Here is a 26,837-nt window from a genome sequence, read left to right on the forward strand (position 1 = left end):
CCCCTCGCCTCTCTGCCCTACTCTCTCTCTCTCTCTCTCTCTCTCTCTCTCTCTCTCTCTCTCTCTCTCTCTCTCTCTCTCTCTCTCTCTCTCTCTCTCTCTCTCTCTCTGGATATAGCAAATTTTCATCTTTAGCAACACATCTTTCCACCAGATATGTTCATTATATCAAGGTTTACAATAACTGAAAGAATAATCCAGGCTCTTTGGGTCAAAAGACTGAGCCGGTGGGGACATCTGGTAAAAATCTATGAATGTGCAATACCGTGAATGCATGGAGGAGCACTGTGTATCATGGTTTGCCTGCATGGCATCAAAGTTGTCCAGTTCATGAAGGGGATCAGGCAAACTTTTGGAAACTTTCCTGTCCTTATCCTCAGAAGCGGAAACGTCATGTAATCCACAAAAGTCGGCACTGCCCCCTGTCAACACTTGGATTTCTGCCAACCTGTTGTATACAGTAAAATCCCTCTCATCCGGCATTCGAGTATCCGGCAGCTTCAAGTATCCGGCACATTTTTCCCCGAGCCTTAAAATCAATAAAAAATCAATGTGTACTCATAATATCGATTAAAATTCCCGCGCGAGGCATACTTTATCCCCTCACCACCAGAGCGCACTGCTTCGCGCCACTGCTTCGCGGCCCACTGCACTGTGTTTATTCAGTGACTCAGTCCCTCGTGTGCACTGTTTATCACCTGACGCCTTCATCATGCCTAAAGTTGTAGAAAAGAGGAAGCGTGTTGTGCTTACACTTAAGCAGCTGATCAGATCAGCTGCTGATGAAGATCAGCTGATCTTTTTTATGGTAAGATGCGTGAGTGTAGGGTGATGATTGTGGACATAATTTCACTTCTATTCAAGTATCCGGCATGTCGGCGGTCCCGTTGATCCCGGATAAGAGGGATTTTACTGTAGTTTATCAGGGTAATAAGTTGGTTCAAATTGTTGTTCCTAGCTGGGGATTCCACTGTAGTGTTTACTTGGCTCAGACCAGCAACTGATGGCTGAGAAGTGCATGCAGTCCCTAGTTGTGCCCTGCAGCCTTCCTGGGACACTTTCCTCTTCTTTGTATTGATATCCAGGGGATTCTTCTCGCTTCATTTTCTATTTGAGACAGGTGAAGAATGTGAGGAGGAATGCAGTGGTATTTCTAGAAACTTATCCCAGTTCTATATAACTGTCAAGGAAAATATAAATCTGGGTCACAGAGGATTTCATATATTTCCTTGGATCATATATGTATCTCCACCATAGAGCTAACAGCATGCTGTAGTTTCAGAAGAAGGTGAAAGCTTACCAGGCCAACTCCTTGTAGAAAGCTGGTGAAAAAGTAGGCAAACCCGACAAACAGAGTGTATGTGGAGCTTGGGGAGGTGACAACAGCTCACGCCTTTGTTCCCCTGAGGGCGGGCATTCCTGCCCACGATCACCCCTCCCGGAAGAATAAAACTTTCCGTTAGAGCTCTCTCGGCGTGAAGAAGAGCTCCTGTGTGTAGTTCTTGCAGAACTACAGTAAAATCCCTCTTATCCGGCATCAACGGGACCGCCGACATGCCGGATACTTGAAGCATGCCGGATATTTGAATAGAAGTGAAATTATGTCCACAATCACCGCCCTACACTCATGCATCTTACCATAACAAAGATCAGCTGATCGCCGTGCCGTGCGTCGTCACCCGCGCTGCCACCTCACACTCACCAACACACAATACTACTGTACTAACATTCTCTTTAATACTTTCGTCTTATAAATAAGTTGATGGGTTACAAAAATAAAGTACCTATGTATACACTTATTTGCTTTATTCAATATTAGGCAACATGTATAGCATACAATAAAGATATGAAAATGTACGAGTGTTTGTGACACTTTTTCGCTCCCCACACCTCTCATTCAACACCCTCCGGGTCATCAACATCATCAGATTCTGTACTTGTTTGCCACACTTCTTTTCCCTTACAAGCTACTTTAAAATAGTTTTTAATGTCTCCTTGTTTGCAGCTCCTTCTTCTTTGCAGCAAAAACTTGTTCTCAATGCAGTGAAGGGTCATAACATCTTGGGTTAACATGTATATGCACTGCTCAGCAAACCTGAGAAAGCCAGCTATGTGTTTCGCAGCCTGTTCCCAAGTTACTTTAGGCTCATTATCATCGTCATCATCACTATCATCACTAATTTTTTCTAAATGATCTTCTACTACAGCGTTGATAAGTTCCTCGTCTGTGAGAGTGAATGTTACGGCCTGATTTTCGTCCACGTCCACCCATTCCTGTAACGCTTCATCTGTCACTTTAAGTTGCACATTTCCTCCCATTTCCCTCATCTCGCTCAACACCGAATTTTTCATCCCACCTACAAACCCTACAAACTCCTCATCATCCTCATCATCACACATCATCAAAGGGTACAATTTGCACCAACATCGCATCAATGTTTGCCTTTTAACCTCTAGCCAAGCAAGTGAAGCCATGAATATCACATCCTTAACATTAAACTGTTTTTGGAACTCGGGGATTGTGCCGTCCTCATAATTAATCATAATTTAATCGATTTTATGAGTACACATTGTTTTTTTATTGATTTTAAGGCTCGGGGAAAAATGTGCCGGATACTTGAAGCTGCCGGATACTCGAATGCCGGATGAGAGGGATTTTACTGTATACAACAGGTTGGCAGAAATCCAAGTGTTGACAGGGGGCAGTGCCGACTTTTGTGGATTACATACTGGATACTCGAATGCCGGATGAGAGGGATTTTACTGTACTTGAGCTTCCTCCATAAGAGGAACGATCCTCGGTGCCAGAAGCCTTGAATCCCCTCGGGGGAGGCTTCATCCACAGTCTCCTCCATGATGGCGGGCCTGCTACCTGCCCCCTGCAACCCAGCAGAATAACACTTAACTGGGCGAAATAAAGGCACCAACCCACTCCACAGATGGATAACGGGTAGAGATGGCCACTGGAACCCGTGTGACCAGAAACTTGTCCTGGGAAACAGGAAACAAAAAAAGATCACCCCAAACAAGAGAGCCAGGACAAACGTCTGAACGGCTTGGGATCACTGCAGCAACTGCCGGCACGGGGTGATGTAGCGTATCTCATGGGAAAGTGTACTTCAGCAGAAAAGTGATTTGCCGAAGTAAAATTAGTATGGCTCCAGTCTAGCTGAGACAATGTCTCCAAAAATTTAATTAGAATATTTCTAGACTACCTAGAGCACTCAAAATATTTTCATGCATAGAACTTAAGATAACAAATACTTGTGAGTTCATAGAATACCAAAAGGATTGCAAATAAAAACCTGCACAGTAGAGCAACATTTATTAAAAATACATGTCAGTTCATTGTTTACACACAGCTGAGGAATACTCACTGTTTGATACCACTTCATAACATGTGCATGTGTATGTTTTATGTCACTTCTTCGTTAACTTTAGGTATTTGTGAGCACCATTAAAAAGCTAACAGTAACCATGGATTACCAGTACAACACAAAAAAACAGTCACTAAAAAAACATACCAAGCCATTGTTTACACTTACAGCTGATTACTACTCACTAGAGGTGAGCATGAAACGATTCTGTAGTTGATTCTGATGATTCTGTCACAGAGGTAATGGTACTGATTCCATTGAGTGGTATTGATTGCACTACTAATGATTTCACAGCTATTATCAAATAAACCCAATGCAGAAATAAGGATAACCATACAACAGCAATATCAATAACTATTAGTACTACTAATATATTATTATTTATTATTATTATTATTATTATTATTATTATTATTATTATTATTATTATTACTGTTTATTATTATTCTCTACATATCTAACAGGGCACAGAAGGCAAGAGGAATCATATACATGATATAAAGCAGAAGTAGCTCTCTGGCACACGAGAAAAACCGATACCAGAATCATAAATTGTGTAATCACTACCGTGCCACACAGTGCTATAGTAGGGGCTGGGGTGGAAACAATACCAGAATCGTTTAGGAAGTATTCAGTAGTCTTGTGCACAGCGCAAGGCAAGAGACCAGCCAGGGGTGGAATCGTTTTCCTCATAGCAGTCCTGGGTGCCACACAGTGCAAGAGATGGAGCGGGGTGGTATCGATTCCGAAATTGTTGATATCCAAAATAATGATTCTTGCCCACCCATGATGTTCACTGTTGATATTAACAGTATATCTTTCCCAGCTGCTGTTCACACTCTCACATTGTTATTTAAGTGCAAAGCTATGGCTTCCATCACTAAATCCAAATGGTAACCAATATTAATTTAATGGTATAAGCAAGAGCAACCTTACAGCTGCAGATTGCAAGATGATTGCATTGTTGCCAATCACATAAACAGTGTTCAATCTCTATTTTGACATCACTGTGGGTGGCAGTGGTGGCAGCTGCACACTCAGTAATATCTCTTTGGGTGCTGGGGGTGGCATTGGTGACAGCAGCATGCTCAGTAATATCATTGCTGGGGGCAAAGGTGGTGGTGGCATGCTATTACTGTGGGTGGTGGTGGTGGCAGCAGTGGCAGCCTCAATAACATCACTACAACTGGCAGAGGTGATAGTGGTGGCAGTGACACACTAAGTATAGTAGTACCTTAGGTTGCAACCAATTTATTAGGTAAGCAGTTTATAAGATAATCACAAATATTGAGCAAAATTTGCTTTAGCATATGAGTAAAACTTGGAAAGCGAGTCAAAGAGAGTCAATGGTTCTTCTCTTCCACACATGGTGCGCATAGTTTTCTGCTGCAGCCCTTCTTCTCGTGACCTATTTCACTTTGTGACACATAGGTTGTCCACTCCTTGCTTCTGTTACTTTTTGCACTCTTTTTTTTACTCTTACAGATACATCTCAATTTAGGAACATTAGAGTTACAAACTTCAACTGATACAAATGAAAGGTTTGGTGCAAGAACAATTCAGAGCCACCTGTACATCAAGATTAAGATCAAGATTGCACTGCTGCACAGCTATGTCACACCAAATGTGTGAACAAAACACATACTCAAACAACGCTAGGCTATATGGTATGATTGTGATGTGAGTTGCTGTGTGGTTCTTGTGATGCAAGAGATATATGGTGTGCCTGGAAGTGATATTGATTGTTGAGTGACTATGAGTCCTTCTGTGGCTGATATGATGTGTGGCTGGGTGCTATGTGTGGTGTGGTATGCTTGAGTGTTGTGTGTGGCATGATGTAGAAAGTGTGGTGTGGATAGATGTGATGTTGGTTGAGGTGTGGCTATATGCATTGTGATTGTGCGTGATATGTTTTTTTGGGGTAAATTTTAAGAACAGTCGTGTGATCCTATTTCAGCTTCTACATTCTGGTGGGAAAGTGGGGTTTTCAGGTAGGGACAGTTAAAATAGTCAAATACTGCCTCTTACCATAAAAAGATGAATAGAGAGCTGCCAACTACTGCTACTGTGGCTCTATTTCATATTTTGTTAAGTTTAGTTGGGTTAAGTTAGGGTTAGTTAGTAGGTTAGGATGCTAGCAGCAAGAGCAATATCAAGAACATGGCAGCCATCACAGCAACAAGAAAAGCAGTAGTTATAGGCAGCTCCCTATTTATTTTTGGTTGTAAGAAGCAGTATTAGGCTCCATTTTTAACTTTCCCCACCTGATGATGGCTATTATTGTTGTCACAAGCTGGCTTCTCTGGCATCAGAGAAGCCAGCTTGTGACAACAATAATAGCCATCATCAGGTGGGGAAAGTTAAAAATGGAGCCTAATACTGCTTCTTACAACCAAAAATAAATAGGGAGCTGCCTATAACTACTGCTTTTCTTGTTGCTGTGATGGCTGCCATGTTCTTGATATTGCTCTTGCTGCTAGCATCCTAACCTACTAACTAACCCTAACTTAACCCAACTAAACTTAACAAAATATGAAATAGAGCCACAGTAGCAGTAGTTGGCAGCTCTCTATTCATCTTTTTATGGTAAGAGGCAGTATTTGACTATTTTAACTGTCCCTACCTGAAAACCCCACTTTCCCACCAGAATGTAGAAGCTGAAATAGGATCACACGACTGTTCTTAAAATTTACCCCAAAAAAACATATCACGCACAATCACAATGCATATAGCCACACCTCAACCAACATCACATCTATCCACACCACACTTTCTACATCATGCCACACACAACACTCAAGCATACCACACCACACATAGCACCCAGCCACACATCATATCAGCCACAGAAGGACTCATAGTCACTCAACAATCAATATCACTTCCAGGCACACCATATATCTCTTGCATCACAAGAACCACACAGCAACTCACATCACAATCATACCATATAGCCTAGCGTTGTTTGAGTATGTGTTTTGTTCACACATTTGGTGTGACATAGCTGTGCAGCAGTGCAATCTTGATCTTAATCTTGATGTACAGGTGGCTCTGAATTGTTCTTGCACCAAACCTTTCATTTGTATCAGTTGAAGTTTGTAACTCTAATGTTCCTAAATTGAGATGTATCTGTAAGAGTAAAAAAAAGAGTGCAAAAAGTAACAGAAGCAAGGAGTGGACAACCTATGTGTCACAAAGTGAAATAGGTCACGAGAAGAAGGGCTGCAGCAGAAAACTATGCGCACCATGTGTGGAAGAGAAGAACCATTGACTCTCTTTGACTCGCTTTCCAAGTTTTACTCATATGCTAAAGCAAATTTTGCTCAATATTTGTGATTATCTTATAAACTGCTTACCTAATAAATTGGTTGCAACCTAAGGTACTACTATACTTAGTGTGTCACTGCCACCACTATCACCTCTGCCAGTTGTAGTGATGTTATTGAGGCTGCCACTGCTGCCACCACCACCACCCACAGTAATAGCATGCCACCACCACCTTTGCCCCCAGCAATGATATTACTGAGCATGCTGCTGTCACCAATGCCACCCCCAGCACCCAAAGAGATATTACTGAGTGTGCAGCTGCCACCACTGCCACCCACAGTGATGTCAAAATAGAGATTGAACACTGTTTATGTGATTGGCAACAATGCAATCATCTTGCAATCTGCAGCTGTAAGGTTGCTCTTGCTTATACCATTAAATTAATATTGGTTACCATTTGGATTTAGTGATGGAAGCCATAGCTTTGCACTTAAATAACAATGTGAGAGTGTGAACAGCAGCTGGGAAAGATATACTGTTAATATCAACAGTGAACATCATGGGTGGGCAAGAATCATTATTTTGGATATCAACAATTTCGGAATCGATACCACCCCGCTCCATCTCTTGCACTGTGTGGCACCCAGGACTGCTATGAGGAAAACGATTCCACCCCTGGCTGGTCTCTTGCCTTGCGCTGTGCACAAGACTACTGAATACTTCCTAAACGATTCTGGTATTGTTTCCACCCCAGCCCCTACTATAGCACTGTGTGGCACGGTAGTGATTACACAATTTATGATTCTGGTATCGGTTTTTCTCGTGTGCCAGAGAGCTACTTCTGCTTTATATCATGTATATGATTCCTCTTGCCTTCTGTGCCCTGTTAGATATGTAGAGAATAATAATAAACAGTAATAATAATAATAATAATAATAATAATAATAATAATAATAATAATAATAATAATATATTAGTAGTACTAATAGTTATTGATATTGCTGTTGTATGGTTATCCTTATTTCTGCATTGGGTTTATTTGATAATAGCTGTGAAATCATTAGTAGTGCAATCAATACCACTCAATGGAATCAGTACCATTACCTCTGTGACAGAATCATCAGAATCAACTACAGAATCGTTTCATGCTCACCTCTAGTGAGTAGTAATCAGCTGTAAGTGTAAACAATGGCTTGGTATGTTTTTTTAGTGACTGTTTTTTTGTGTTGTACTGGTAATCCATGGTTACTGTTAGCTTTTTAATGGTGCTCACAAATACCTAAAGTTAACGAAGAAGTGACATAAAACATACACATGCACATGTTATGAAGTGGTATCAAACAGTGAGTATTCCTCAGCTGTGTGTAAACAATGAACTGACATGTATTTTTAATAAATGTTGCTCTACTGTGCAGGTTTTTATTTGCAATCCTTTTGGTATTCTATGAACTCACAAGTATTTGTTATCTTAAGTTCTATGCATGAAAATATTTTGAGTGCTCTAGGTAGTCTAGAAATATTCTAATTAAATTTTTGGAGACATTGTCTCAGCTAGACTGGAGCCATACTAATTTTACTTCGGCAAATCACTTTTCTGCTGAAGTACACTTTCCCATGAGATACGCTACATCACCCCGTGCCGGCAGTTGCTGCAGTGATCCCAAGCCGTTCAGACGTTTGTCCTGGCTCTCTTGTTTGGGGTGATCTTTTTTTGTTTCCTGTTTCCCAGGACAAGTTTCTGGTCACACGGGTTCCAGTGGCCATCTCTACCCGTTATCCATCTGTGGAGTGGGTTGGTGCCTTTATTTCGCCCAGTTAAGTGTTATTCTGCTGGGTTGCAGGGGGCAGGTAGCAGGCCCGCCATCATGGAGGAGACTGTGGATGAAGCCTCCCCCGAGGGGATTCAAGGCTTCTGGCACCGAGGATCGTTCCTCTTATGGAGGAAGCTCAAGTACAGTAAAATCCCTCTCATCCGGCATTCGAGTATCCAGTATGTAATCCACAAAAGTCGGCACTGCCCCCTGTCAACACTTGGATTTCTGCCAACCTGTTGTATACAGTAAAATCCCTCTCATCCGGCATTCGAGTATCCGGCAGCTTCATGTATCCGGCACATTTTTCCCCGAGCCTTAAAATCAATAAAAAAACAATGTGTACTCATAAAATCGATTAAATTATGATTAATTATGAGGACGGCACAATCCCCGAGTTCCAAAAACAGTTTAATGTTAAGGATGCGATATTCATGGCTTCACTTGCTTGGCTAGAGGTTAAAAGGCAAACATTGATGCGATGTTGGCACAAATTGTACCCTTTGATGATGTGTGATGATGAGGAGTTTGTAGGGTTTGTAGGTGGGATGAAAAATTCGGTGTTGAGCGAGATGAGGGAAATGGGAGGAAATGTGCAACTTAAAGTGACAGATGAAGCGTTACAGGAATGGGTGGACGTGGACGAAAATCAGGCCGTAACATTCACTCTCACAGACGAGGAACTTATCAACGCTGTAGTAGAAGATCATTTAGAAAAAATTAGTGATGATAGTGATGATGACGATGATAATGAGCCTAAAGTAACTTGGGAACAGGCTGCGAAACACATAGCTGGCTTTCTCAGGTTTGCTGAGCAGTGCATATACATGTCAACCCAAGATGTTATGACCCTTCACTGCATTGAGAACAAGTTTTTGCTGCAAAGAAGAAGGAGCTGCAAACAAGGAGACATTAAAAACTATTTTAAAGTAGCTTGTAAGGGAAAAGAAGTGTGGCAAACAAGTACAGAATCTGATGATGTTGATGACCCGGAGGGTGTTGAATGAGAGGTGTGGGGAGCGAAAAAGTGTCACAAACACTCGTACATTTTCATATCTTTATTGTATGCTATACATGTTGCCTAATATTGAATAAAGCAAATAAGTGTATACATACTTTATTTTTGTAACCCATCAACTTATTTATAAGACGAAAGTATTAAAGAGAATGTTAGTACAGTAGTATTGTGTGTTGGTGAGTGTGAGGTGGCAGCGCGGGTGACGACGCACGGCACGGCGATCAGCTGATCTTTGTTATGGTAAGATGCATGAGTGTAGGGCGGTGATTGTGGACATAATTTCACTTCTATTCAAATATCCGGCATGCTTCAAGTATCCGGCATGTCGGCGGTCCCGTTGATGCCGGATAAGAGGGATTTTACTGTAGTTCTGCAAGAACTACACACAGGAGCTCTTCTTCACGCCGAGAGAGCTCTAACGGAAAGTTTTATTCTTCCGGGAGGGGTGATCGTGGGCAGGAATGCCCGCCCTCAGGGGAACAAAGGCGTGAGCTGTTGTCACCTCCCCAAGCTCCACATACACTCTGTTTGTCGGGTTTGCCTACTTTTTCACCAGCTTTCTACAAGGAGTTGGCCTGGTAAGCTTTCACCTTCTTCTGAAACTACAGCATGCTGTTAGCTCTATGGTGGAGATACATATATGATCCAAGGAAATATATGAAATCCTCTGTGACCCAGATTTATATTTTCCTTGACAGTTATATAGAACTGGGATAAGTTTCTAGAAATACCACTGCATTCCTCCTCACATTCTTCACCTGTCTCAAATAGAAAATGAAGCGAGAAGAATCCCCTGGATATCAATACAAAGAAGAGGAAAGTGTCCCAGGAAGGCTGCAGGGCACAACTAGGGACTGCATGCACTTCTCAGCCATCAGTTGCTGGTCTGAGCCAAGTAAACACTACAGTGGAATCCCCAGCTAGGAACAACAATTTGAACCAACTTATTACCCTGATAAACTACAGTAAAATCCCTCTTATCCGGGATCAACGGGACCGCCGACATGCCGGATACTTGAATAGAAGTGAAATTATGTCCACAATCATCACCCTACACTCACGCATCTTACCATAAAAAAGATCAGCTGATCTTCATCAGCAGCTGATCTGATCAGCTGCTTAAGTGTAAGCACAACACGCTTCCTCTTTTCTACAACTTTAGGCATGATGAAGGCGTCAGGTGATAAACAGTGCACACGAGGGACTGAGTCACTGAATAAACACAGTGCAGTGGGCCGCGAAGCAGTGGCGCGAAGCAGTGCGCTCTGGTGGTGAGGGGATAAAGTATGCCTCGCGCGGGAATTTTAATCGATATTATGAGTACACATTGATTTTTTATTGATTTTAAGGCTCGGGGAAAAATGTGCCGGATACTTGAAGCTGCCGGATACTCGAATGCCGGATGAGAGGGATTTTACTGTATACAACAGGTTGGCAGAAATCCAAGTGTTGACAGGGGGCAGTGCCGACTTTTGTGGATTACATGACGTTTCCGCTTCTGAGGATAAGGACAGGAAAGTTTCCAAAAGTTTGCCTGATCCCCTTCATGAACTGGACAACTTTGATGCCATGCAGGCAAACCATGATACACAGTGCTCCTCCATGCATTCACGGTATTGCACATTCATAGATTTTTACCAGATGTCCCCACCGGCTCAGTCTTTTGACCCAAAGAGCCTGGATTATTCTTTCAGTTATTGTAAACCTTGATATAATGAACATATCTGGTGGAAAGATGTGTTGCTAAAGATGAAAATTTGCTATATCCAGAGAGAGAGAGAGAGAGAGAGAGAGAGAGAGAGAGAGAGAGAGAGAGAGAGAGAGAGAGAGAGAGTAGGGCAGAGAGGCGAGGGGGCACGCAGCAGCCTTAAAGGGGGCATTATACCCAAAATTTGGTAATAGAGGTTATATTGAGGGATTACTGTACATATTAGTTTAGTCCCCTTTCGTTTTACAGTGTACTGTATTTTGTTTAAATTAAAATATTATGTATTATAAGAATAATAATTTTTAATGTGTTAATCTAAAATGTGTTTAATAAGTGTGAGATGTATATTCACTGGTTTAAACTATAAACATGGGTATTGCTGACCCTTATAAGAGTGGTTTCCCATACTCACAGATTTTTGCTTTTCAAGGGAGGTTTTGGAATGTAACTGTTTATGATAACGCCAAATTCAATAAAAGTGTTCGATGATTCTTCAGGCAACTTCCATGGGGAGGAAGAGAAAGGTGACCCATTGTCAAAGCACTTGGCTTACATCCTCGATTCGAGTCTGAGATGTCTGAGATGCCAGCCACCGTCTGATAGTGTTAAATTAACATGTGATAAGATCAAACTCTCAAGCAATGTGGCGAACTTGTAGGTTCCAGTAACCAATACCGCCATCACCAAAGCCATGAGTGTTGGTGGGAAGCTAGATGATGCCCGACATTCACTTACTAATGGACCGCTAATGAAGGATTTGGTCCCCATTGCCCTTTGCATAAGTGATATTGGGAATAAGAAAAATAAGCCCATAAATTGCTATCTAGATGGTCTCAATAATAACTGGCTCAGACTCCTTACTTTGGCTGTGAATTACATTAATCAGCTGAGGAAAGATATTACACAGATCCTCATAAATGATTCTGCCCTGGCAGACCTCTGCAAATGGGAGTGTGAAATAGGAAAGGATTTGTTCCCGTTTGATGCTGTAAAGAAATTTTAAGAAATACACAAATCAAGGAAACTACAGGGGCTCTCCTTCTATCCTTACAAAGCTCCTGGTAGGTAGTATGCTCCAAATAGGGAAGCAATTAGACAACCTTACCAACTTAACTACCCACAACAGTCCAGGCAAGTCCTTTTTTAGGCCAGAGGCCTCCCCAGGGGAAGGAGATGCTGATGCAAAAAAAACTCCCCAGTGAGACCACCTACCCTAAGCAACTTGATACTTCTTTTTGGTTAACACCCCAGATAATTTTATGGGGGGAAAATTTTTGATGATAGGTTACAATGGTGAATCCTCTCCACAGACAAATGGATCCATGATGTGGTACATGGCAAAGTGCTTGATATTGTGAATGTCCCCATGCAGAGAAATCCACCAAGACCTCTCAGTTTGTCAATGGCTGATCATAAACTCTTGGAGTATTTATTTATTTATTTATTTATTTTTTTTTATGTAGGATGGGCATGAGCCAAGGGCAACAAAAATCAAATAGAAAAAAAAGGCCCACTGAGATGCTGGTCCCTGCAGAGCTGAAATCATTAATAAGAAATACAGGATAAATATCATGAAACCTCCCTCTTGAAGGAGTTCAAGTTATAGGAAGGTGGAAATACAGAGGCAGACTGGGTGTTCCAGAGTTTATCAGAGACAGGGATGAATGATTGAGAATACTGGTTAACTCTTGCATTAAAAAGGTGGACAGAATAGGGATGAGAGAAAAAAGAAAGTCTTGTGCAGTGAGGTCATGGAAGTTAGATAGGTTGGAAGTTTGATTCCACCCTATCTAGAAGAGCAGTATGAGTAGAACCCTGCCAGATATGTCAAGCATACTTCATACATGGATGGATAAGGCCCCTGTACAGAGTTAGCAGATGGAAGGGTGAGAAAAACTGGTGGAGACATCTCAGAATGCCTAACTTCATAGAAGCTGTTTTAGCTATAGATGAGATTTGAAGTTTCCAGCTTAGATTATAAAGTAAAGGACAGACTGAGGATCTTCAGTGTAGAAGAAGGGGATAGTTGAGTGTCATTGAAGAGGAGAGGATAGTTCTCTTGAAGGTTGTCGAGTTGACAAATGGAGGAATTGAGGTTCTGAGGCACTGAACATTACAGTGGAACCTCTGTTCTAGAACTTAATTAATTCCTGAGTGCTGTTCGAAATCCGAAATGTTAAAAAACCAAAACAATTTTCTCCATAGGAATCAATGTAAAAATGGATTAATCCATTCCCAGACGCCAGTCTACCCCGTTTCTTTTTTTTAATGTAGGAGGGACACTGGCCAAGGAAAAAACAGATGCCGGTCCCTGAATAGGGTCCACAACGGTAGTCAAAAATTGAAAAGTCTCTTGAAACCTTCCTCTTGAAGGAATTCAAGTCATAGGAAGGTGGAAATATTGAAGCAGGCAGGGAGTCCCAGAGTTTATCAGAGAAAGAGATGAATGACTGAGAATACTGGTCAACTCTTGCATTAGAGAGGTGAACAGAATAGGGGTGAGAAAAAGAAGAAAGTCTTGTGCAGTGAGGCCATGGGAAGGGTGGAGGCATGCAGTTAGTAAGATCAGAAGAGCAGTTAGCATGAAAATAGCAGTACAAGATAGCCAGATGCAGCATTGCAGCGATGAGAAAGAGGCTGAAGACAGTCAAGAGGAGATGATGAGATGAAAAGCTTTTGATTCCAGCCTGTCTAAAAGAGTGGTATGAATGGAATCCCCCCTTCCATGTGAACCATACTCCATACAGTGGTTGTGCAAACGGTGCACACATGTTTAAAGAGAAACTGGATAAATAAGGTTATAGAGACAGGACAAAATGAGCTTTGGCTCGTGCCCTGTACAATACAACTAGGTAAATACACACACTTGCCAAAATACAATTAAAAATGGATTTTGGTGTCATGGGCTGCAATTGCATTCCACAGGTAGCTTTATTTCATGCCTTATTTACATATTCTGCCTCCTAATGTCTGGATGCAGTGATTCTTATATGTGTGTGTCTTATTTACATATTCTGCCTCATAATGTCTGGATGCAATGATTCTTATATGTGTCATCAATAACACTAAAGAAAGAATCAGGAATCCTGCAGCTTATATAATGCATTTGTCTCATCATAATATCCATCAGAGAGAGAGAGAGAGAGAGAGAGAGAGAGAGAGAGAGAGAGAGAGAGAGAGAGAGAGAGAGAGAGAGAGAGAGAGAGAGAGAATAAATCTGAAGATGCCGTATAGTGAGTGAGCCTCAAGGGTTTTGGCTGATGGTCAGCTGTGTTGTACTGAAGTTATGGCCTTTATCTAATCTTATTGCCTACAGTGCAACTCCCTAGTGCAGTGGTTCTCAAACTGTGTTCCACGGGATCCCAGGGTTCCATGAAGACCTTTCAAGGTCTTCCGTGGCAAAAACTTAAACACACTTGACAAAAGCTTACTTTTATTTATTTACAATTTCATATGAACAGGAATGGATAAAATTAAACATGAAAGAGATGAAATCATTTGCATTTTAAGAGAGAGAGAGAGAGAGAGAGAGAGAGAGAGAGAGAGAGAGAGAGAGAGAGAGAGAGAGAGAGAGAGAGAGAGAGAGAGACTGACTGATCGACAGTACATGAAGTGTACACGTCCGTTCAGCATCTGTACGTGTCCCAGTCCTATCCCTGGCTCGTACTAGCCAGTACAACCGTGGGCCTCATGAGATGCGTATTGCACTGTGTTCGTGTTGTTTATTGCATTATCAAATTTTTAAGATGGAAAATTGGTTGAAATACCACACCTTATGGCCAAAGTTGCAAGGTGATAAACTTCATAACACATCTACTGTTTCTACTGTGAGTAGAGAGCATGCTAAACAGACAGATGAAGCTAGTGATGAAACACAATCCCTGCATGAACTACATACTTCTACTTCTGTAACACAAGAATCAAGAGCTAGTAAATCAGGTACTGGTAATTAAAGAAGCACAAGTTTGGTGACAGTTACATTAAATTTGGTTTCATGTCAGTTAGAGACAAAAATGCTCCTGATGTGTTGAACATAATCAAATTTTGGCTAATATTAGCTTGGATCCTGCAAAATTGAGGAGGCACCTTGAAACCAGACACCCACAGTTAGTTAACACAGTGATTATTTTGTAAGAAAATGAGATCAATTAAAGAAAGGTATTGTTTCCATCAAGAAATTTGCTTACCAAGACAATAAAAAGGCACTTGAAGCCTCATACTGCGTAATTTATCACATTGCTAGGGCTGGTGAAGCTCACACAATTGCAGAATCTTTACTAAAACCATGCATGAAAGATGTGCTTTCCTGTATGTTAGAAGAGATATGGTGTGATCTGACACTGTCAAATCACACCATATCATGCCAAATGAAAGATACAGCAGATAATTGTGAAATGGAGTTAATAAATCACATAAAATCAAGTCCAGTGGGCTTCACCATTCAGCTGGATGAATTGACTGATGTTGCAAGTTTAGCTGTCCTTGTATTTGTACGATATGTGTCAGATGAGTCTGTTCATGAAGATCTGGTGTTGTGCCAAACTCTCAAGACAACCACAAGAGGTGAAGTGGTACCCGGAATTAGCAAAACGAGCAATGAAACATCTCATACACTTTGCAACAACATATATGTGTGAAGTAGCTTTCTCCCATTACACTGCAACCAAAAACAACTACCAGAGCAAGTTGGATGCAGCACCTGATATGCGTACGCAGTTAACAAACATAGTTCCAGACTTTCATGGTCTCTGTTGCCAAAAACAAGCTCACCTATCACATTAAGAAATGTAATAATTATGTTTCTGAGTAGTGAGCTTTGTATTTTCATATTTAAATCATGTGTGTGTGTGTGTTTACCTAGTTGTGCTTTATGGGAAAAGAGCTATGCTCATGCTGCCCCATCTCCATATCTTTTAATATCCAACTTAGCCTTGAATCCATGTATACTTTCTGCATTTACTATCTCCTCATCCAGACTGTTCCATACATCAATACTTCTATATGGGGAACTATACTTTTAGATGTCTCTTCTACAAGCACTCCTCTTCAGCCTCTTCCCATGTCCTCTAGTGTCCTGTGTATCCCAGACCATTAAGTCACTCCGGTCCATGTCCTCTACTCCCTCATATGCTTTATATATCACAATCAAGTCTCCCCTTTCTCTCCTCTATTCCTATGTAGGTAGATGTAGCCTTTACAGTCTCTCTTCATATGATAAATTCCTGATAGCTGGTACCATCTTCATAGCTGCTCTCTGAACTCTCTCCAACTTCCTTATATCCTTTTTCTTGTATGGCAACCACACTACTGCTGCATATTCTAATCTAGGTCTTATCAGTGACATGATCATCTTCCTGCTCATCCCTTCATCCATATATACAAAGGCAAGTCTTATTCTTCTCAACAAGTTATAGGTTTTTCCTGTAATTTTGCTAATGTGTCTCTCCGGGGTCAGGTTCCCAGTCACTGTAACACCGAGATCTTTTTCCTCTTCTGCTCCCCTCAACCTTACACCATACAACACATAATTTACTTTTACTCTTCTTGTACTTTTTCCAAATTCTATTACCTTACACTTCTTTAAATTAAATTCCATTTCCCATCTATAACTCCACTCTGATATCTTGTTCAGGTCTTCTTGTAACGTTCCACAGTCCCCTGCACTCTCAACTTTCTTCAGCAACTTTGCATCATCCACAAAAAGGCTCATGTAGCTGTTCACACTCTCTGTCATATCATTCATATAGACATGACTGGTGCAAATACTGAGCCTTGGGGTACTCCACTTATGACTTCCCTCCATGATGATTTTTGATCTTTTACCACTGTTCTCATTTCTCTGTTTGTCAAGAAATTTTCCATCTCAGCAGGCGCCCCCTTAGCCCACCATTATGCTTCAATTTCCACAACAATTTCCTGTGTGGCACTTTATCAAAGGCCTTCTTCAGGTCTAAATAAACACAATCAGCCCATCCATCTCTTTCTTGCATTATATCCACCACTCTAGAATAAAAACTCAGTAAGTTTATAACACACGATCTCCTCCTAAATCCAAATTGTTGCTTTATTATCACTTCATTTCCTTCTAGGTACTGCATCCATTTATCCTTCACCAATCTTTTACACATTTTGCACACCACACTTGTTAGAGACACAGGTCTATAGTTTAAGGGCTCCTCTTTACTACCACCTTTGTAGATTGGCACTATGTTGGCTCTCTTCCATTCAATTGGGACTCTGGTTTCAATTAGGGAGCTTTCAATAATATTATGTATTACCCATGTCAACTGCTGATTGCACTCTTTTAGTATCCATCCTGACACTTCATCAGGTCCAGGGGGCTTCCTAACGTCTAGTCCCTCCATCTGTTTCTGGATGTCCTCTTCAGTCACTTGGATTTCCCCCAGCCCCATTTCTTTACTCATCTCACTCTGCCACACAAATGTTTTCTCTTTTGTGAATACTGATTGAAAGCTCTTGTTCATTATCTCTACCAATTCAACTGGATCCTCACACATTTGACCATTCACCTTCAATCTGCTTATTCCTTCTCTATTTTTCATTTTGCTGTTCACATATCTGAAGAACAGTTTTGGTTACTCTTTGCATTTGTCCATAACATCTTTCTCATAATTTTTCCTTTCTTCTCTAATAACCCTTACATATTCATTTCTTGTAGTTGTGTAGTTTTGCCATAGCTCCTGTGTATTTTTCCTTCGCCATCTATTTTATGCCATTTCTCTCTCCTCCCTAGCTATTTCACATATTCTATTATACCAGTCTTGTGTGTGTGTGTGTGTGTGTGTGTGTGTGTGTGTGTGTGTGTGTGTGTGTGTGTGTGTGTGATGGGGGAAGGTTTCACCTACATGGAGATTTCCATGTATATTGGGTGAGGGGGTCGTATGAGGGGTTCCTCCATATGCCAGGAAGTGCGAAAAGGGTTCCATAAGTTTGAAAAGTTTGGGAACCACTGTCCAAGTGCATTCCTCATAAGCTCTATCACATGTAAAATGTCCCCAAGGGCAGGCAGAACTCTCTTGATCAGCTGAGCATCACTGTAATCTCATAGGATGCCTCTCCTTTGCCAAAAATTGAGGCCTTGGGCTGTCATCTTGTGGCCTGAAAGTAATTTTAGGTGCTTAGGAGTACTTCTCACTCCTAGCCGCTAAGTCTTTTAGGTCTTAAAAGCGATTATGTATTACTTTTAAGGAACTTTTAGCAGTAAAAGTAAAACTGGTCACTAAAAGTACTTTTAGCCTGTTAAAAATTTTTATGTATACAAGCCCAGTAGAGTGGCCTAGACGGAACCCATACTGGCAATTAGATAGAAAATTGTGAAATGGTTCATGTTTAAGAATGTTCCTGCTGAGGATAGATTCATCAGAGAGACTCATTATCACTGTTGAGTTGATGTGTAGCTGACCCCAGATATATCCTATTCCCACATAACAGGAATGTGTGAGAAAGGAAGGTGGGATTTTTTTTATAATTACACTATACTAGAATACAGTTATAATAACTAGGAATTTTTCTTTTGCTGAGGAGGGATTGGAGCGACAGGACATGAAACCTCCTTCTTGAAGGAGTTCAAGTCATAGGAAGGTGGATATACAGAAGCAGGCAGGGAGTTCCAGAGTTTACCAGAGAAAGGGATGAATGACTGAGAATACTTGTTAACTCTTGCATTAGAGAGGTGGACAGAATAGGGATGAGAGAAAGAAGAAAGTCTTGTGCTGCGAGCCCGCAGGAGGAGGGGAGGCATGCAGTTAGCAAGATCAGGAGAGCTATTAGCATGAAAATAGCAGTACAGGATAGCAAGAGATGCAACATTATGGTGATGAGAAAGAGGCTGAAGACAGACAGACAGATAAGAGAAGTTGATAAGACAAAAAGTTTTTGATTCCACCCTGTCTAAAAGAACGGTATGAGTGGAAGTTCCCCATACATGTCAAGCATACTCCATACATGGGTGGATAAGGCCCTTGTACAGAGTTGGCAGCTGGGGTGGTGAGAAAAACTGGTGGAGACATCTCAGAATGCCTAACTTTATTGAAGCTCTTTTAGCTAGAAATGAGATTTGAAGTTTCCAGTTTATATTATAAGAAAAGGACAGACCGAGGATGTTCAGTGTAGAAGAGGGGGACAGTTGAGTGTCACTGAAGAAGATGGGATAGTTGTCTGGAAGGTTGTGTTGAGTTGATAGATGGAGGAATTGAGTTTTTGAGGCATTGAACAATACCAAGTTTGCTCTGCCCCAATCAGAAATTTTAAAGAAATCAGAAGTCAGGCGTTCTGTGGCTTCCCTGTGTGAACTGTTTACTTTCTGAAGAGTCAGACATCTGCAAAAAGATGTGGAAAAGTGCATGGTGGTATCATCAGTGTAGGAGTGGATAGGACAAGAAGTTTGGTTTAGAAGATCTTTGATGAATAATAGGAAGAGAGTGGATGACAGGACAGAACCCAGAGGAACATAACTGTTAATACACTTAGGAAAAGAACAGTGACTGTCTACCACAGGGAAGGATAGAAGCTGTAGGAGGATAGTTTGGAAATCAAAACTTTGTGCCAGACTCTAATAAAAACTTAATATGTCTGAGGCAACAGCAAAAGTTTAATCAAAATCTCTAAAAGAGGATGACCAAAACTCAATAAGGAAAACCAGAAGATCACCAGTAGAGCAGCCTTGATGGAAGCCATACTGGCGATCAGATAGAAGGTTGTGAAGTGATTGATGTTTAAGAATCTTCCTGTTGAGGATGGATTCAAAAAGTTTAGATAGGCAGAAAATTAAAGCAATAGGACAGTAGTCTGAGGGATTAGAATGGTCACCCTTTATAGGAACAGGTTGAATGTAGGTAAACTTCCAGTAAGAAGGAAAGGTAGATGTTGACAGACAGAGTTGAAAGAATAACAAGATGAAAGCACGGAGGCACAGTTTCAGAGAACAATAGGAGGAACCCCCATCAGGTCCATAACCCTTCGGAGGGTTTAGACCATGAAAGGCATGGAAAACACCATTACGAAAAACTTTAATAGGTAGCATGAAGTAGTCAGAGGGTGGAGGAGAGGGAGGAACAAGCCCTGAATCATCCAAGGTAGTATTTTTAGCAAAGGTTTGAGTGAAGAGTTTTGGAGATAGATGTGATAGCAGTGATGCCATCTGGTTGAAATAAAGGAGAGAAAAGAAGAAGAAGCAAATTTATTGGAGATGTTTTTAGATAGGTGCCTGAAATCACAAGAGGAGTTAGATCTTGAAAGATTTTGTCATTTTCTGTTAATGAAGGAGTTTTTAGCTACTTGGAGGACAGACTTGGCATGGTTCTGGGCAGAAATATAAAGTGCATTAGATTTTGGTGATGGAAGGCTCAAGTACCTTTTGTGGGCCACCTCCCTATCATGTATAGCACAAGAACAGGCTGTGTTAAACCAAGGTTTATGGGAATGGGGAATGTGTGCCTCCATGCCAGACACTATCACATCTGCTATGCACTCAGTTCCTGGAGACAGGTCTCTGTCTCAGATGCAGTAGTCATTCCAAGGAAAATCAACAAAATATCTTCTCAGTTTCCCCCAACTAGCAGAGGCAAAAATGCTAAAGGCATCTCCATTTAGGTGGATCCTGATTGATTGGAGCAATAGGACAAGATACAGACATGAGGTTGTGATAACAGGAGCTCAATGGAGAAGAGAGGGTAACAGCATAAGCAGAAGGATTATAGGTTAGGAAAAGGTCAAGAATATTGGGCATATCTCCTAGATGGTCAGGAATGCAGGTGGGGTGTTGCACCATTTGCTCTAAGTCGTGGAGGATAGCAAAGTTGAAGGATAGTTCACCAGGGTGGTCAGTGAAGGAAGAGGAAAGCCAAAGCTGGTGGTGAACATTGAAGTCTCCAAGAATGGAAATCTCTGCAAAAGGGAAGAGAGTCAGAATGTGCTCCACTTTGGAAGTTAAGTTGTCAAAGAATTTCTTATAGTCAGAGGAGTTAGTTGAGAGGTATGCAGGACAGATAAATCTAGTTTGAGAGTGACTCTGTAGTTGTAGCCAGATGGTAGAAAACTGGGAAGATTCAAGAACATGGGCATGAGAGCAGGTTAAGGCATTGCACACATAAATGCAACATCCAGCTTTGGATTGAAAATGAGGATAAAGAAAGTAGGAGGGAACAGAAAAGGGGCTACTGTCAGTTGCCACAGACACCTGTGTTTGAGTGAGGAAAAGATGTGGTTTAGTAGAGAAGAGGTGGTGTTCTACTGAGTGAAAATTAGATCTAAGACTGCAAATGTTGGAGAAGTTAATGAAGAAAATGTTGAGTTGGATGTCAAGACAATTAGGGCTGATACCAGAAGAGCAGTCCAACCTGGGGACATTTGTGTTCCCCTCCCCAAATGGGGATTCCAAGGCTAGTATAGGACTCCCTATGATAATTTTGAATTTTTGAGTGAAGGGTGTGTGTGTAATTAGGTGCTTGTAATTATGTGTAGAGGGCAGGCTGTGACTGCCCCCTTGTGTTGTGATACACAAAGGGAAATGTTCATTGAAGTCACAGCTGGGTTTAATGATAAGTTCACAGCACCACCTGATCCAGTGCTTTAGACCTCATTGGGAGTAATTATCATTTCAGCAGGTGCCTACTGCTTCCTCCTGTATTACAATAATATTGTATATTTTTAAAGTACATATTTATAAATATAAATATTCATAATGTAAGTCAAAAATAATTATGTACTTACTTCATACTGTAGGTTTTCCTTGTATGGAGCATCAGTGGTATGGGATTGGTGGGCAGGGGTTGTTTCATTGCCACGTACCACAGGTACCCAAGAAATACTTTCATCATACACCATATCCATTGATAAGTCACCAAAAACTTCAAGTGTCTGGTTGGCAAGCATCTGCTCCAGTTTTTCTTGCATTAGTCTTGTCCTCCTCTCTATGTTGAAGTAGAGACTGGAAAATGAAAGGAATAAAAAGAAAATTACTTATCTAATGTTTTGGCACTATTTAGTGAGTGGCTGAGAGATCAGTGAACAATTTTGCCAGCTTATCGTCAGTAAAACATTATATGATGCATACATAACCCTTCAATATTGTATTTTCTACGATCACATCTCAGAGAGATGGTATCACTAGGTCCAATTGGAATCACGGTACTAAGCTGTAAAGCAGTGGGAGTGAGGAGTGACTGTTTGCTTCTATACTTACAACAAGAAGCAGAGAGGTGTGACACCAGATGGCCCATCAACACAGTATATGGCACTAAATTTAAAATGTAGGAAGATCACCAGTCCACATAGACCTATGAAAACCAATCTATGGTTAATTAAGCTTGTACTTCAATTTCCCACCTCATGGCCTGCATTTTGAGCTCACATCTAGCAAGTAATTGGTACCAAAAAATACTTGTCAGATGAGAATACATAAACTTGAGGGGAAAGTTTTAATAGGTAAAAAGAATTGGACTGAAACCATGTTTTTACTCATAACATATGGTATTGGTGTTAAGTGTACTAATTTAAGATATAAAATAAATAAGAAATAATATGGATAACTTGCATGCAAGTGATGGAACTAGATGTGTGGGTAAGATGAAAGATTGTATCTGAGGCAGAAGGGAGATTACAGCTGGTCAGCATCCTCAAGTCTACCACCACTACTATTATCCTCTCACTTCTCACCCTCCACTGCCCCTCATGATAACTCTCTCTCTCTCTCTCTCTCTCTCTCTCTCTCTCTCTCTCTCTCTCTCTCTCTCTCTCTCTCTCTCTCTCTCTCTCTCTCTCTCTCTCTCTCTCTCTCTCTCTCTCTCTCTCTCTCTCTCTCTCTCTCTCTCTCTCTCTCTCTTTCTCATATTTGTTTTGTTTTTACTTCATCCTTTCATCTACTTTCTTTTCTTTCTCAGCAAATTCAGAAAAAATAATAAGGAATGTCACCATGAAGATTATCTGTGCTCCCATCACCATCACTCACAGTCTCTTGTCCTTCATTTTCTTCCAGATTTGTCATAACTTCCTTAAACTAATGGCATTTGTTTAAATATTGGGTGATAACTGTGTGTCTTCTTTCATTAGCTTTCCATAGTTTTCACTTAGCTCCAGGTTAAGATGGTGGTGTGAGTGGAGGGAGGATGAATGTTAATGACATCATACACTTAGCTAAGTGGCAACTGATTTACACTGCACACCCACATTTAATATGAAAAAGGGTAGAGGCCTAATTATGTAAGTTGCAAATATGTTAGATGTGAACTCTTTAGATGCAAGATCCCATTGTAATGTCAGAACATGTTAGCAAAATTCATTGATTTTGTAAGATCTTTTAGGCATTATACAAACTGTGATTTTTTCATTGTCCATTGGTCTTAATATTGATCTGAGTATGTTGATGATATTTCACTCAACATTTGAACTGTGCTTCATGCTAGTCATATTCTCAGATTTTTTAATGAATAACAACTTAAATGTTTTTTGATTTGCCATAAAGTTTGTCAAAGGCATATTCCATCTAAATAATAAAGTAATCAGACCATTTAGAACCATTGTTGGTCAGAATCATTGCCGTACCTAGAAATTCTGGCTCTGTTAGTAAAGAAATACCCCAAGTGTACTCTTTCATGCCACATTTTTGTTGTGAGGCTTGTTGATTATTTGTTTTTTATACAGTTTAGTAAAATTGTCTTATACTGAGTGATCACGCATGGTCCCTTCCCATTGCTGTGCTTCATTAGTCACAATACTCATCTTTCTGCCTGATACATTAATTATTTATTGATTTTTTTTTATGTAGGAGGGACACTGGCCAAGGGCAACAAAAATCCAATAAAAAAAAATGCCCACTGAAATGCCAGTTCTATAAAAGGATCAAAGCAGTAGTCAAAAATTGGTGGATAAGTGTCTTGAAACCTCCCTCTTGAAGGAAGATACAGAAGCAGGCAGGGAGTTCCAGAGTTTACCAGAGAATGAATCTGAATACTTCATATTCTTTGATAAGGATGAAAAATAATATGAATGTTTATTTCTCTGAGGATAACAACATTGATTTTGATATATACTGCGACACCTGACCGCTGCTTTGTGACATTGCCAAGGTAATGCAGTGACTGGCTGCAGCCACACACTTCAGGGGGGGAGGTCACTGGTCAGGGGGAGGCAGGTGACTGAGGTCACTTCTTCTAGTCACCATCAGCAATGGAAGCTTCCCCTCCTCCACCTGCTAGATGTCCTCACGTACTTCATAGTGGCAAGAAAGAATTTAATTACAACAAAAGAAATATATTTCTTAGAAGAAAAGGCCAATACAGAGCCCTTAATTGAAGGCCAGGATATTCTCAGATCATCTTGGGTGTGGCACAGGTAGATTGGGCATGGCAGGAAAAAGCCACAATAGTACTTTGACACATGCTTTTCACATGAATGAAACATGTCATGGTAATTTGAAAGGTATTCTCTGTTCCATGGCTCTGTGCTGTATGTGACATGTAGTAGTGAACGATTCTGGAAAATTCCCAGTTGTGGGGTATATTAATTTACATCAGTTTTTGCTTTTTCAGTTAAGATTTAACATATTTTGTTCCTTGAAGATAGGTCATAGATGATAACATGGATTATTATTAATATTAGCAAATGCATTTTTTCTTTTTTCCAGCAGATTCTTCCCAAGACAAGGAACATGTGCCAGAAACAGACCCTCAGGATGGATTTGCTGTTCTAAATGCAGCTTTAACACTCAATTCCCTTCTTGCGAAAGCCAAAGCACAACAATCAGAAACCCAGGCTATTCAGAGAGCAACTCTTCCTATAATGACCAAGGTGTGTAAATGCAGTTCAGTTTTTTCTTCAAATAAATACCTCATTTAAGTAGATTCAGAGATGAGAATAAATTTTAGATTGTTGCATCCTCTAATTCTGTCAACCAAACTCTTGCCATGGGTGATGACATGCATTTATGATTTTCTGTCTCATAATACAAGAAAGACTTACAATACTCTGTGTGAAGAATGAAAATACTGGAGTTTGAAGACCATTGAACATGACTATGTAACAATATTTTAATGATGAAAAGTAGAAAACCAATACAAGAGGTGATCGCAGGAGTTAGCTTGACAATTTCTGCAACGGAGGGACTGATCTCAAGTAAGGAAGAAATGTTAAAGTTTTTAAAATTAAGGATTACTTTCAATTGTACAATTTACTGGTAATTGATTGGTAACTGGAAAGGGAAACAATAAAAGAGGAATTCGTATAAGAAAATATTAAAATCAAACAGTCAGGTAGTAGGATATTTTATTGAGAAATGAGTAGAATTTATGGTTTTATGCACCTTTTGATGGAAGTACACTGCTGCTTTTATATTCACATTCACAGATTTGTACATCGACAAATGTATCTGCTACAGTATGAAGTTGCAAACAGTGCAACCCAAATGTTCCCAATGTGTGGAGCAACATGCTTTTAGCACCTGGAAGTTATTTAGTAGGTACAGTTTGTGAGTAGAATTTTTCACACTTAAAGATCTTGTAACAACCAGCAAAGAAAAGATTTGGGAGTAATAGATAAAAATAAACTAATTTCAGAGGATCACAAAAATGAAAATTGAGAAACATTTAAAAAAGAAGGAATGATTAGTAATGAAATAAGTAGAAAAGATGTAGTATTTAATGAAATGGCAACTAAACTGAAATTAAAAATAAACAATATTGGAGGAACATTAACATAGCATGAGAAGGAAATGTTGAAGATAAAACTGGAATTAGAATTAGTACTCACAGCATACAACTTGGAAAAAATTAAGATATTGAGAATAGTTGGGGAAAAAAAATGCATGCAAAACAAACATAGCCCAAACTTATGCAAAGATGTCAAAGGAAAATAAAAACTATGCAAAGAAGATTTAATAAAATATAGTGGAAGATTAATAAGAAATATCAAGTTCATTAAATATGTAATAGATGCAAATGAATAAATATTGTTCTTTGACTTCCAAGAAAAGGCATTAAAGAAAAATAAAAGAGACAAAGAAGGGAAAAATTGCAGACTTAAATATTTTATAGAAGAAATGGTGTTAAAGGCATTGAATAAACTAGGAAAAAAAGAAAATATGTAAATAGGACTCTTAAAGCAGTGAATCCCAGATGATCTTACATGATGCCTCCTTTCTACTTCTAACAGGGTCACACATACCCTTCAATCACCACTTTTTTGTGTTTATATAAAATTATAGTTTTACAGTTTATATCTTGGCAATGTTTGGGAAAAATAAATTGCTCTGCTTGGATTGAGGGAACATCTGGTATGACGAGTTTTCTCCATTCTATTTATTTGTATTACACAAAAATTTTGCTGTGGTAGGGCATAGCATTTATAACAGTACTTTTACCTTTTTTTTATTTGAAAATTTTTGAAAAATTGAAATCCCTTTTCAAAAATCCTAAAACAAAAAAAAATTTCATATTGTGCTACACATGTAAGTACACTATTGATCTTTAATTTAGTGCATTTGAAATTTAGAGTCATCATTGAGAAAAAAAATTTCTTGCAACTTTCAACTTGCATCAAATTTTGACTCTCCACGAAGATTTTTCCATATGTATATAATAGTTAAGTTAAAATTATAAACATATGTGTTAGTAGATTTTAGTCCATTCTAACAATCCTGAATG

The 26,837-nt window shown here is 40.0% G+C and overlaps 1 protein-coding gene across 3 annotated transcripts in view; it reads left to right on the forward strand.

Annotated features, from left to right (window-relative positions):
* Positions 1-26,837, forward strand: part of LOC135111778 (transcription factor elt-3-like) — a 261,683-nt gene that overhangs the window by 172,826 nt on the left and 62,020 nt on the right. For 2 of the 3 annotated variants that reach the window (XM_064025503.1, XM_064025492.1), the window contains exon 10: positions 24,824-24,987. In XM_064025503.1, coding sequence (XP_063881573.1) covers positions 24,824-24,987 — 164 coding nt within the window. The remainder of the gene's footprint in view (positions 1-24,823; positions 24,988-26,837) is intronic. The other variant, XM_064025496.1, reaches the window with a different exon arrangement.

Source organism: Scylla paramamosain, chromosome 2, assembly GCF_035594125.1.
Source record: "Scylla paramamosain isolate STU-SP2022 chromosome 2, ASM3559412v1, whole genome shotgun sequence".
Lineage (NCBI taxonomy): Eukaryota > Metazoa > Arthropoda > Malacostraca > Decapoda > Portunidae > Scylla > Scylla paramamosain.